General features: G+C 37.6%; 1 protein-coding gene across 1 annotated transcript; it reads left to right on the forward strand.

Annotated features, from left to right (window-relative positions):
- The first annotated feature begins 2,035 nt into the window (after positions 1–2,035).
- Positions 2,036–4,486, forward strand: kcna10 (potassium channel, voltage gated shaker related subfamily A, member 10). Its single transcript, XM_002938435.4, has one exon. It carries the CDS (start codon positions 2,096–2,098, stop codon positions 3,593–3,595), a length of 1,500 nt encoding a protein of 499 aa, XP_002938481.1. The 5' UTR covers positions 2,036–2,095; the 3' UTR covers positions 3,596–4,486.
- The last annotated feature ends 8,481 nt before the right edge of the window (positions 4,487–12,967 follow it).

The following is a 12,967-nucleotide window of genomic DNA, read 5'->3' on the forward strand; positions in this document are numbered from 1 at the left end:
CCGAATGGCGATCGAAAACATTCCTTGGATCAAGGATTTGACATTCATTTAACATGAATGATACCATGCAGACTCTCACATTTATATTGTATAACGTTACTGAAACCACAATATAACAGTGTATACAGTAAAACATCCACATTCGGTTATTAATAGATAATATGAGAGTATAAAGGGAGACTCCTGACATTTCACAAAATATACAAAAAAGAGGGGGGGGGGGTTGTTTCTACCTGCTCAAGAGATAAGAAAGTGATCTGCTTCTCTCATGACTTCACATCCCTATCCTTCTCCACCCCAACCAAACTTTCCCCTGCCTTGACTCATTGCTTCTCACCCAATCACAGCTACATCTGATTCTGCCAATCTTTAAACATAAACCAGTGTAATCTGGCTGCTGGTCATTTGGATCCCTTGTCATGCAGCCCCTGCATTTATAGCTCCAGGACTTTGCTTTCTCTGTAATATACTGTAGATAGCAACACGAAAGTATCACTTGATACCTGTACATAATAATAACCTACCAAAATTCAAAAACTCACATATGGCCCATGTTTTACTCTTGAAACTCTGTAAATATTAGTCTTGTAATATATTATGCACTGAGAACATGTAGCACAGTTTAAATATGTTTATACTATGCTTAGAGTAAAAAAATAAAAGAGCACAAGCAATTCCAATAAAATCTATTCTAATTATCACAGTTACTGCACTATCCTTGCATATTCACAATGGATGATGATGAGAAAGATGAAGCAAAGCAACATCATAAGCTATAAACAGACCTCCAAACTAACTGGTAAGTAACTTATTCAAACATTATTTTAATATAGTATTGGAGGCAGCTTTTTAAAGACATTATAGTGCTCATTTATCAACACTTGGCAAATTTGCACATAGGCAGTAACTCATAGCAACAACAATTTGATTGGTTGCCATGGGTAACTGCCCATTGGCAAATTTGCCATGTTTTGATAAATGACTATTATTGATTTATATTCTACTGATATCTACAGTATGAGAAAGACTGGGAAGCTGAAATATTACATTACTACCCTATTGGAGGGGAGTATAGGGATACTATGCAATTCCTTCATTGGCTTTCAGAGCCAATTCATTGTCAAATCATTTAACAAAACTAATTTCACCTACTGTGGCTCAACCAGTAATATGCAACCAATTTTTTTTTCTTTAATTTTGTTTTACTTGTCGACTCACTAACTGATTTGTAAAAATGGTTTACTTCCCAAGTTGCACTTTGTTAATAAATGAGCCCCAGTGAACTTTGGTAACCCATAATGTGTTTTAGTACTTTAAATGAGGCATTTAAAGTACTAAAACACATTTACTTTTAGTGATTAGTGAATTTTTTCACCAGACAATGTAATTGCTGTGAAATTCAGCATTTTGCCATTGGCAATTTTTGTGCAAAACAGCAGCAAAAATTTGTCACCGCAAAAAAGTTTAGAAAAAACCACATTGAACAGCTGCATCCAAAAATGTTGTGGTCGCATCAAAAAAGTCATGCAATAGTTGCATTTCGCTAATTTTTCGCCATTTCGCCCATTTTTTATCAGGTTTGCAAATTTTTCGTCAAAGTGAAATGGGACAGATTCGCTCATCACTAATTATTTAAATACTGTAACATCTTCTGCTATATTTGTGTATATTTGCTTAATTGATACTGGTTCTTGAAATTACATTTGTTTTAGACATGAAAAAGCATCTCTTGTTTCATAGATTTGAAAAAATGAAGATTTGAAGTTGAACAAATGATCTTGCCTCTTGCTTTGGAAATGTTCTTAAATGTAATGTATATTTTATATTTGTAAGTATAGGAAATATACAATTATACAAATATTACCTAGAAAGAATGCATAATATGCATAATATATATAATATGTATTTTATTATCTAACGCTTCAAAGTCATCTGTACAGACAATATCAAAACTAAGAGCTGGTTTAATGAAATTTTTTTCCTAAAAACTGCACTACTTAGCTTATTGATCTTATCTTTCTGTTTCAGAGAGTAAAGGGGTGCGTACTACCATCTCAGAAATGGTTCTATTTTAAACAGGTCCTGAAATTAAAAAATGGAAGCACTGGACAAAGTTTTTGAACACCCAGAGGAAACTGAGCTCCACAAAGATGTCTCAGCAACAAAAGTAGCTATTTCAAGCTATGTAAACCAAAATTTGAACTGGAAGGCGCCAGGAAATGAGAACTTAAACAATGAAACTGAACATTTCAGGTTTAACAGCAAATCACATGATTGCTTATTCTTGGAACTTATGAGCATGGAAGAGGGAGACCAGAGAGTCTTTATAAATATCGCGGGTCTAAGATTTGAAACACATCTTAAAACACTCAGCGAGTTCCCAGACACTCTCCTGGGGGATCCAAAGAAAAGAATTCATTACTTTGATTCCATGAGGAACGAATATTTTTTTGATAGAAACCGGCCAAGTTTTGATGGGATTTTATATTACTATCAGTCTGGTGGGAAAATTAGGCGCCCAGCAAACGTACCCATAGATGTCTTTGCAGATGAGATCAATTTTTATGAGCTTGGTAATGAAGCTATGGACCAGTTTAGAGATGATGAAGGTTTTCTAAAGGACCCAGAGATTCCCTTACCAACTAATGACTATTACAAACAATTTTGGCTGCTCTTTGAATATCCTGAAAGCTCAACTGCTGCAAGAGGGATGGCACTTGTGTCTGTATTGGTTATAATAATATCCATACTCATCTTCTGCATGGAAACCTTACCAGAGTTCAGAGAAGAAAGAGATCTCTACTTCTACAGGGGAACTGGAAATTACTCTGAGAGCACAACCCATCCAAGCACATTTACTGATCCATTTTTCATGATAGAGACTACGTGCATAGCATGGTTTTCATTTGAACTGGTTGTCAGGTTTGTCGTCTGCCCAAGTACTTCTGCATTCTTTCGGAACATTATGAATATTATTGATCTTGTGTCTATCATTCCATATTTTGTGACTTTGGTAACGGAACTATTCAAGCAAACAGAACCTGTTGGGCAGCAAAACATGTCCTTAGCAATTTTAAGAATTGTTCGACTAGTCAGGGTGTTCAGAATTTTTAAGCTATCTAGACACTCAAAAGGACTTCAGATTCTAGGACAAACTCTGAAAGCCAGCATGAGAGAGCTTGGTTTGTTAATATTTTTTCTCTTCATTGGTGTAATTCTATTCTCCAGTGCTGTATACTTTGCTGAAGTCGATGAACCTCAGTCCCAATTTTTAAGTATCCCAGATGGATTCTGGTGGGCTGTGGTAACAATGACAACTGTTGGTTATGGTGATATGTGTCCTATTACATTGTCGGGAAAGGTGGTTGGTACTTTGTGTGCTATTGCAGGCGTCTTGACTATTGCACTCCCGGTACCTGTGATAGTATCCAACTTCAATTACTTCTATCACAGGGAAACTGAGAATGAAGAAAGACATAGTTTACCAGTGGAAGTGGAAAAAATCAGTTTAGGAAACCTAATACGAGCGGGAAGTTCATCCTCGCTAAAGAAAAACAACGGCTCTTGCGTTTCTGACAAAAATGGCAAAACCTGAAAAAAAAAAAGATTGCTGGCACATTTGCTGAAAAGTATTGGTTTTTAACTGTTTCAAGATCTTTCATCCAAAGAAGCATTTTCCTAAGTATGGAATCAGGTGAACATGTCTTATGTAAAGCACTGAAATTTGCATTTTGCTATTTTGATAACATATTGCAATGTGTATTAAAGACAAAGAAGTATGCCAAGCCAAAAAACGAAGAATCAAAACTATTAAGCCTAACAGGGAGTGAAATATTTCAAAACATATGGAGCAATGTGAAGCAAAACAAAACTATTCTACCTCTCAGAGAATAAAAGATGCACAAATCTGAAATATGATGGGCAGGATCTCATAAGATTATATGAATAGGATGGGAAGCATTTAAATAAGATTATACGACTATATCACTAGAAAAGCATTTTATATCTATGTTGCTAAAACATATTTTGCGAGTATTCAGCAATAAATTACCAAAAGTATTTTAAAAATCAAAATTTATCACTTCTTCCCCACCATTTGTGGTGAGTGAGAGATGGAGACATACATAAGAAAGAGACAAAGGGAAAAGTGTCAAGTGGGTTATTGCGTTTCCCTCAGAAATGTTCAGTATAGCCAGGATAGCTAGCAAAGGGAAAATAGGAGTTGCTTTCTTTTGGACTACCCTAACCTGGTTGCCTTTAAATTAATGTTAGAAACAAATGAAGGAGCTGAATACTAATCTTATGCTTGCCCCTTATATCCTATTGCATTTCTTATAGTGTCCCTTCAAAAAGAGTGCAGACTTTTAGTTACTCTGGATACTGCGCAAGTGTTTTGTTAACATGTTCTACTGCGGACTTTAAACTCAGATTAATCAGTTCATCTTATGTATCTGTGTGTTTAGATGTGTAGTGTTAACAGCCTGTATACATCAGTCCTTATTGTACCATGTTACAGGATATGTTGACAGATTCTAAATAAAGTGTTATAATGTTAAACAAATGATTCAAAATGAAATATTGTTGTTGATTTGGGTAAATCATAGGCTTGATGGCCAGTTTGCACGGCCAGATTTAAAGGTGACATAGGCTGACAAGCATGAGGGAGGTACATCAATAAATTCTGTTTATTCTATGTAAAAAAAAGCACCAGTGAACAGAGCACCATGCAGAGTAGGGCAAGGCTTTTATTTTGAGATGTTGCAGTAACCTGCAGCTTCTTTCCTCTCATTACAGTTTGGGAACATTTTGGCTACACCTCCTACTATCCCTGACCCATTTACATTCAAATAAATCTAAAACTCACCCTCTGGCACCATCACTTTTTCAATTCAAGACCATGCCTACCAATTGAGGACTACTGGGTGTTAGTAGCCAGGTAGTAGCCACCAGCTTTGTCTTTACACCTTGAGCTTCCCCACACAGTTACGCCCTAAAAGTCTAGCTAATTCCTGAGTCCTTCAATAGCCTTCAGACCAGTGCTACCATGATTTTGCCATGTCATTGCTGAACAGATTTGTGAAGAGTAGGGTTGCCACCGGCAGATCAGTGACCATTGAGGTTGGGTGTGATGATTTCGGGGGTGTGAGTGATGGTATAGGGCAGCGATCCCCAACCAGTAGCTCGGGGGCAACATGTTGCTCAACAAGCCCTTGGATATTGCTCTCAGTGCCCCCAAACCAGGTAGTTATTTTTGAATTCCTGACTTGGTGGCAAGTTTTGGTTGAATAAAAATGAGATTTACTACCAAATAAAGCCTCCTGTAAGCTGATAGTGTGCATAGAGGCTGCCTAATAGCCAATCTTAGCCCTTATTTGGCACCTCCATAAACTTTTATGGTGCTTGTGTTGCTCTCCAAGTCCTTTTACATTTGACTGTGGCTCACAAGTAAGAAAGGTTGGGGACCCCTGCTATAGAGGCACAGTTATGACATAGGGGGAGGGTTATTGCATACAGTACATTAGATGAAAATGGGTGGATTTCTGTCTAGGTTTCTTAATGTGAAAGTCAAGCAGAAAGGACAAGTGGCAACATTCATGTAGAGTGAGTAAATGGCATGGGCAAGCCTGTGGCTCATGGTGAAATACAATATTTTATATTGTTGGAGACACTGACAGAAAACTGTACAGAGGCATCACAGTTGCAGTAACGAAAGGAAAATATCCTTAATAAATGTGGGGAAGTGAGGGGATGTTTATAGTGATCATTACAATGTTGTTAATACTCAAGTCTTACAGTATGTACAGGAAAACGGGATGTGGTGTAGTGTAACTATAATATGTAATGTGATATTGCATCCTTTCAGTATGATATATCTCTCAACAGTTAAATTCTACTAAAAAATGAGACAGATAAGGCCATTGCCTCCATCACCAAAATTTGCCCTGACACAACCCAGACCCACCCAAAACTCTGTTTTTCATTAAACCCCACTTACTTTTGGTTGCAACATGGCAGTCTCCTAAATAGGCACACATAGGGGCAGATTTACCAAAGCACGAATTCGAATCCCGAATGGCAAAAATTCGGATTGGAAACGAAAATTTCGCGATCTTTTCGTCGCCATTGCAACTTTTTTGTATTTTTCGCAACTTTTTCATCGCTGTCGCGACTTTATCTTATTTTGCGTGACTATTTTGTCACCGTCTCGACTTTCTCGACAGCAGAAAAACCTTTCTGACTTTGCATGATTTTGGAAGCCTCACAGAGGAATAAATGGCATTCTGCAGCTCCAACCTGGCCCAAGGAAAGTCTCCCATAGGGCTCAATGGCACTCTGCAGCTCCAACCCGGCCCAAGTAAAGTCTCCCATAGGGCTCAATGGCACTCTGCAGCTCCAACCTGGCCCAAGGAAAGTCTCCCATAGGACTCAATGGCACTCTGCAGCTCCAACCTGGCCCAAGGAAAGTCTCCCATAGGGCTCAATGGCACTCTGCAGCTCCAACCTGGCCCAAGGAAAGTCTCCCATAGGGCTCAATGGCACTCTGCAGCTCCAACCTGGCCCAAGGAAAGTCTCCCATAGGGCTCAATGGCACTCTGCAGCTCCAACCTGGCCCAAGTAAAGTCTCCCATAGGACTCAATGGCACTCTGCAGCTCCAACCCGGCCCAAGGAAAGTCTCCCATAGGGCTCAATGGCACTCTGCAGCTCCAACCCGGCCCAAGGAAAGTCTCCCATAGGGCTCAATGGCACTCTGCAGCTCCAACCCGGCCCAAGGAAAGTCTCCCATAGGGCTCAATGGCACTCTGCAGCTCCAACCTGGCCCAAGGAAAGTCTCCCATAGGGCTCAATGGCACTCTGCAGCTCCAACCCGGCCCAAGGAAAGTCTCCCATAGGGCTCAATGGCACTCTGCAGCTCCAACCTGGCCCAAGGAAAGTCTCCCATAGGGCTCAATGGCACTCTGCAGCTCCAACCTGGCCCAAGGAAAGTCACGATACTGAAGCTTGAATGAATCCGAAATGTTCGTACTCGGCGCATTTTTTCACGATGGCAACAAAAAAATTGCAGAAAATACGAAAAAAGTCACAACGGCAACGAAAAAGTCGCAAAAATACCAATCCTTACGAAAAAAACGCATTCGGACCGTTCGTGGATTAGTAAATGTGCCCCATAATGTGTTCATTCATAAAAATGGTAAAAAGTTCATACACATTGCAGCAATCTAAGACATTTCCTATCATCCAAGAGCATTTTGTTTATAAGGACATTACCAAGGAATAAATCCTAGGACAATTAGGGTGGCTTTAACAACTTAAGGGGGATATGTAAAAGTGGTTAACTAAAATATGTTTGCAATGTGAATAGTAATTTATTTGCGCAAACCATTTTTCCTTTGTGCAAATTCAATATAGCATTAACGAACATGGAAATTATTAAGCAACCTCATCTGCCATTTTGAAATTTTTAATTTGCAGTGTATTTATTAAATCTTACTGAAAAAGTTATTATTTACACTCATAAAGAGTACACCACTGTAAAAGTAGGTATTAAAAGTATAAAACCTGTCTAATGAAAAATATGACATTGCAAAATTAGAATTTTTGCTCTTAATTTTAATTTTTTTAATTTACAACTTTTATTACACCCTCCCCCACCCATAGTCCATAAATGAATTTCTTGGATTTGCATAACTCACTTTATTTAAAATTAGAGGTTATCCTTTGTTGCCTTTTCTTTGTTATTATTACTATGAAACCCTATGAATGAACCAAGTTTGCTGCTGAATTAATATATATTTAGTTTTTTGCATTAAGGATTTTAAATAGATGGGTTTTTTGGGTAATTTTGATTACTAGAATGCAGGCATGTTACAGACAGAGCAACATGCCTGGTTAGCCTGGTAACCAGCCAAAAGCAAATTTTGAGAAATATTTGAGCTGATCTGAAAGGGAGGCCATCTTTATTTTTTGCAGATGGATATAAAGTGCATATTGTTAAATAAAAACTCTTTATTAAGGTTACCAGCATTTTAGGGTGCAAAATTGTTTCTTAGACGTTAACCACACCCGCTCACGTTCACAGTCAAATATGAATTTCTTTATATCTTTATCTTTATAAATAAATGTTAATAATAATCCAGGTCATGCTATATCTGTCGTAATAAGTCAAACCAACTGAACTTGCTGTGTTTTTCTTAGAGGCATTTTTTGAATTCTAAATTTAGAATTGAGAAAGCTTGTTGGATGACTGGTGAAATGTCTTCAAGGAAAAACACAGCAAGTCCAGTTGATTTAACTTATTACTACAGACATTTCCAGGGCCGGATTTAACTTTGTGGTGCCCCGAGGCCGCCCCCGCCCCCCAGTGCGCATGCGCAATCGCGCGGCGCCCTCTCCCCCTTAGTGCGCATGCGTGATCAGTGCGCATGCGCAATCGCACATTTAAACTCCCATACGGAGCAGTGGGGAGAGTTCCCGACTGCTCCGTATGGGAGCCAAATTTAAAAATTCTGTTGCGGCAGGGCGGCATGCCGCCCCTAAACTTGTGCCGCCCTAGGCCCGAGCCTTTGTGGCCTTTCCACAAATCCGGGCCTGGACATTTCAACCAAAATATATTATTAACAGGACAATTTGTCAGGTGCCAGGTACAGGTATGAGACCTATTATCCAGAATGCTCGGGACCTGGGGTTTTCCGTAAAAGGGAAGTCTTCTAAAAATCATTTAAATATTGAATAGACCCAATAGGCCTGTTTTGCCTCCAATATAGATGAATTGTATCTTAGTTGGGATGAAGTACAAGGTACTGTTTTATTATTACAGAGAAAAAGGGAATCATTTTTAAAAATTAGAATTATTTGCTTATAATGGTGTCTATGGGAATATCCTTTCCATAATTCGGAACTTTCTGGATAACGGGTTTCTGGATAAGGGATCCCATATCTGTATATATTTGGAGCCAGTGGGCAAGTTCCCTGTAAGACTAAATATATCTCTAATATCTGTGATGCCCTCTCTGTATTAAAGGAACAGTAACACCAAAAAATGAAAGTGTTTTTAAGTAATTCAAATATAATGTACAGTTGCCCTGCACTGGTAAAACTGGTAAGTTTGCAACAGGAACGCTACTATAGTTTATATAAATGAGCTGCTATGTCAACACGGGGGCAGCCATTGAAGCTGGGAAAAAGGAGAAAAGGCACAGGCACATAGCAGATAACAGATAAGCTTTGTAGAATATAATGGGGTTTTATCTGTTATCTGCTAAGTAACCTGTGCCTTTTCTCCTGTAAATGGCTGCCCCCGTGGCTACAGAGAAGCCTTATTATATAAACTATAGTAGTCTTTCTAAGGAAAACACACCAGTTGTACCAGTACAGGGCAGCATTACATTATATAGTAATTACTTTTATACACTTTAATTTTTTGGTGTTACTGTCCCTTTAATGTTATTATATTCAGCTATTTTCAGATGCAAATGGGTGTACATTACTGAATAATACTCCTGTTAGGATTAGTGACTGTTATGCAATTCTAAGAAATATAGTGTGTGGACCATAAGAATGCCCTGGTTGTAGGAACTAATGTGCCCTGGTGTAATTTTTGAGTGTGATTTATTCCACTAGTTTTCTTGTTTTTCCTTATTCTTTTATAGGGCTGTTTAACCACCATACGTTTTACAGAACACTTTCTTTGGCACAGCCTACAACCTATTTACACAATATGTAAGTTAGCCCCTGAATCTAATTGTACCGGTGTAGCCTGTAAAAATGCTACTTAATGCCAATACTTTACATTTGATACAGGAGGGCTGAAACGTCTGCTGTTTCTTCCAGCAACAAGTATAGATTTCATGTATCAGCACCTCCTCCTTTGCTACTAATCTCTAGGGGTTTTCCAATAAGGTCAATACTTATAGGCTGCTGCCCTCCTGTGGTGAACCTAAAGAATTTTGTATCAGCCATAATCAATTTAGATTCCATATGATGGAATTAACAGATAGTCATGTGATTTTTTTGTATAATAATATTGGCAATGTGGCTGAATTTAAGAAGCAAAACATTGTTTTTCCTCTGTATATCATAATAAAGACCACCTATGTGACATGCTAAAAGTTATTTTAAGGTTAACATCCCTTGAACAGAGTACCAGGGCTAAGGTAATATAAACGGGCGGTGGGTCAATCAATTAGCGGTCTGTAATCTTGTTTTAGGCAAAGGGGAGCCCTGGCCAAAGGTTGGATCTTAGGGTTAAAATCCAAATAGTCTACAGACCACTGTGTTAGGAAATACAATTTCTTTAAAAAAATAAACAATACATTTTGGGGAAATTTTATTGCTAATATATAAAATGTGTTTTCTGAGATGTTGAAAAAATGATACTGGGAGGGAAAAATACCTTAAGAATAAAATAAGGACTTTAGGTGTTAGATAGTTGTTTAGTGGTATTAAGGCTTGGGTTCACAAAAGAATCTTTAAAAAGCTCTATTAAAACTGCAGCCATAAAATCTTCTGTATGATAAGGGTTACCACATACTGGCCTTTCTATACTTTTAATTCTCATCCCTATTAAAAATATTGGTATCAAACATCATTTTTACATCACATACCCTATGTATGATCAGATGGTGTCTCATTTCCTTTAAATTGTTAAAGGAATAGGAATAGTTACACTCTTTCCAAATCTACAGACAACAATTACCAGACTTTTGAAATGAATATGAGTGAATTTGATTAAAAAATATATGTATATTAAAAAAGAACATGTTAATCAACAGAAACTGAAACAATTAGCCAACAGAAGCTACAAGCAGGCTTACTTTTCCCAACAATTAATTGACGTTCTGTACAATTTGCCAGTGACAAAGGAAATTCTGTGGAGCTCTGCAGACATGCTTTATTCATTGGAAAGTCTGTTCAGGAGACTTCAATTTCACATAAAGGTTTCTAATGAGACCCACAACAGGTGTGATGTGTCAGTGTTAGGAGACTGAAAAAGGACTTCAGTGATAATGCGATCAGACCAATGAATCTGAGCTATGCCTGGCTAGCCCTGTAAAGACTTTTGGAATGCTGATATACTGTATATATTGCCATTTTTTTTATTTGCGAAGAGAATCTTTAAAAGTATGTATGCAGTTTGACGTTTCCCATGCTCATTCACTTGTGCCTAGCCAGATGTATGCACGGAATCATAACTATTGCTTTACACACTTTTACACGACAATGACAGTTGTTAATTTCTACCTCAGGAGAAACTTATGTTAAGTTAACTTTTAGTATGTTCTAGAATGGCCAATTCTAAGCAACTTTTTAATTGGTCTTCATTATTTGTTTTTTTATAGTTTTTGGATTATTTGCTTTCTTCTTCTGAGTCTTTGCAGCTTTCAGATGGGTTCACTAACCCCTGGGGCAAAAAAACTATTACTCTGTGAAGCTCCAGTTTTATTGTTATTGTTACTTTATATAACTTAGTTTTCTATTCAGCCCGTCTCCTATTCATATATCAGTCTTTCATTTAAACCACCCTCTGGTTGCTAAGGTAATTTGGATCTTAGCAACCAAATAACTGCTGAAACTCCATGCTGGAGAGCTGCTGAGCAAAAACTGTAGTAATTAAAAAACTACAAATAAAAAATGAAGACCAATTGCAAACTGCCTTGGAAGATTACTCTCTACATCATACTTAAAGTTACCTCAAAGGTGGGCAACCCCTTTAATACCGCTATTACAGATAGTTATTAATATGTTGTTATAGGGACAAGAAGACCCTGTACTTGCTGTGTCAGGCACTTTTTATTTACATTAATAGGTGAAACACATGAAAGATGGAGACGTCAGCAGAATCTCTTTGTATTGCAAAGGTTCACTTCCACTAGTACTGTGTTTTATTTCATTTTACTTTTTAAAGAAAGCACTATAGCACCTTGTTTTGTATCAGTTTATGCTTGCAGAAAGCACTATAACACTTTGCTATAATAGACGTTTTATGGTTCTGGACACCCTGGTGTTCATACTGAGTGTTCTGTTATTTGTTTATCTTTCCATTGCCTGTGGCACTGATCTGTATTTTGTCTTGAACTGATGATCCAGTAGAGGAACTGCGAAACAGATCGGCAAAGGAAAAAACTCTGAGGGTTTACTTTCCCTTTAATCTTGCAGCGATAAAGAGTAAGAAAAACATATTTTTTTTCTTTTGCATTTGGAACTGTGTTATACATTTTACCGTTGGATTCAATCAATACACTTGATAGTATTGAATTTTCATTCTTAAGGACAACTTTAAAAACTTTTGCCTTTAAACTTAGCTTTGTATTTTGGATGAAACTACTAAATAAGGATCCAGTCACACAGGTTCAGGACAATAATATGATTTCTCAGTCACTAATGCTAAGAAGTAGTGATGAGTGAAATTTTTTGGCAGGCATGGATTTGCAATGAAATTCCACATTTCGCCATTGGTGGATTTTTTTGCGAAATGGGTGCAAAAATTTGCCAAGGAAGAACTCGCCATGCAACAAAAACAACTGTAATGTGCATTCGGCACATGCATAATTTTTTTTTGGCTTGTGTAATTCGCCGCGTTTTGCAAATTTTTCAGTGAAGCAAAATGGGACAGATTTGCTCATCACTACTAAAAAGTAGTACTTATCAGGTACAGTATGCCTTTTTTTATTTGCTTTTCCAACTAAAATTGGTTTATGGTATAATCTGGTAAAGTAACAACTCTTAATGCAGATAACCTATATTTTTTTAAAGTGGACCTGTCACCCAGACATAAAAAGCTGTATAATATAAGTCCTCTTCAAATTAAACAAGAAACCCAAATTCATTTTTATATTAACACATCCAAAACCATTATAAAGGCATTTAAAAATCCCAGCTGTCAATCATATATTGCCTAGAGAGCGCTGAAATAAATAATGAAAGCGCGGAGGGACTGTGGAGCCAGCTGGCTCAGTTCCCTCCGTGCTA

The sequence above is a fragment of the Xenopus tropicalis genome, chromosome 2 (genome assembly GCF_000004195.4).
Source record: "Xenopus tropicalis strain Nigerian chromosome 2, UCB_Xtro_10.0, whole genome shotgun sequence".
Classification (NCBI taxonomy): Eukaryota; Metazoa; Chordata; class Amphibia; order Anura; family Pipidae; genus Xenopus; species Xenopus tropicalis.

Bases quoted from the DNA above. Each gene is read 5' to 3' on its own strand.
- kcna10 (XM_002938435.4), top strand. From the start codon at position 2,096: ATGGAAGCACTGGACAAAGTTTTTGAACACCCAGAGGAAACTGAGCTC.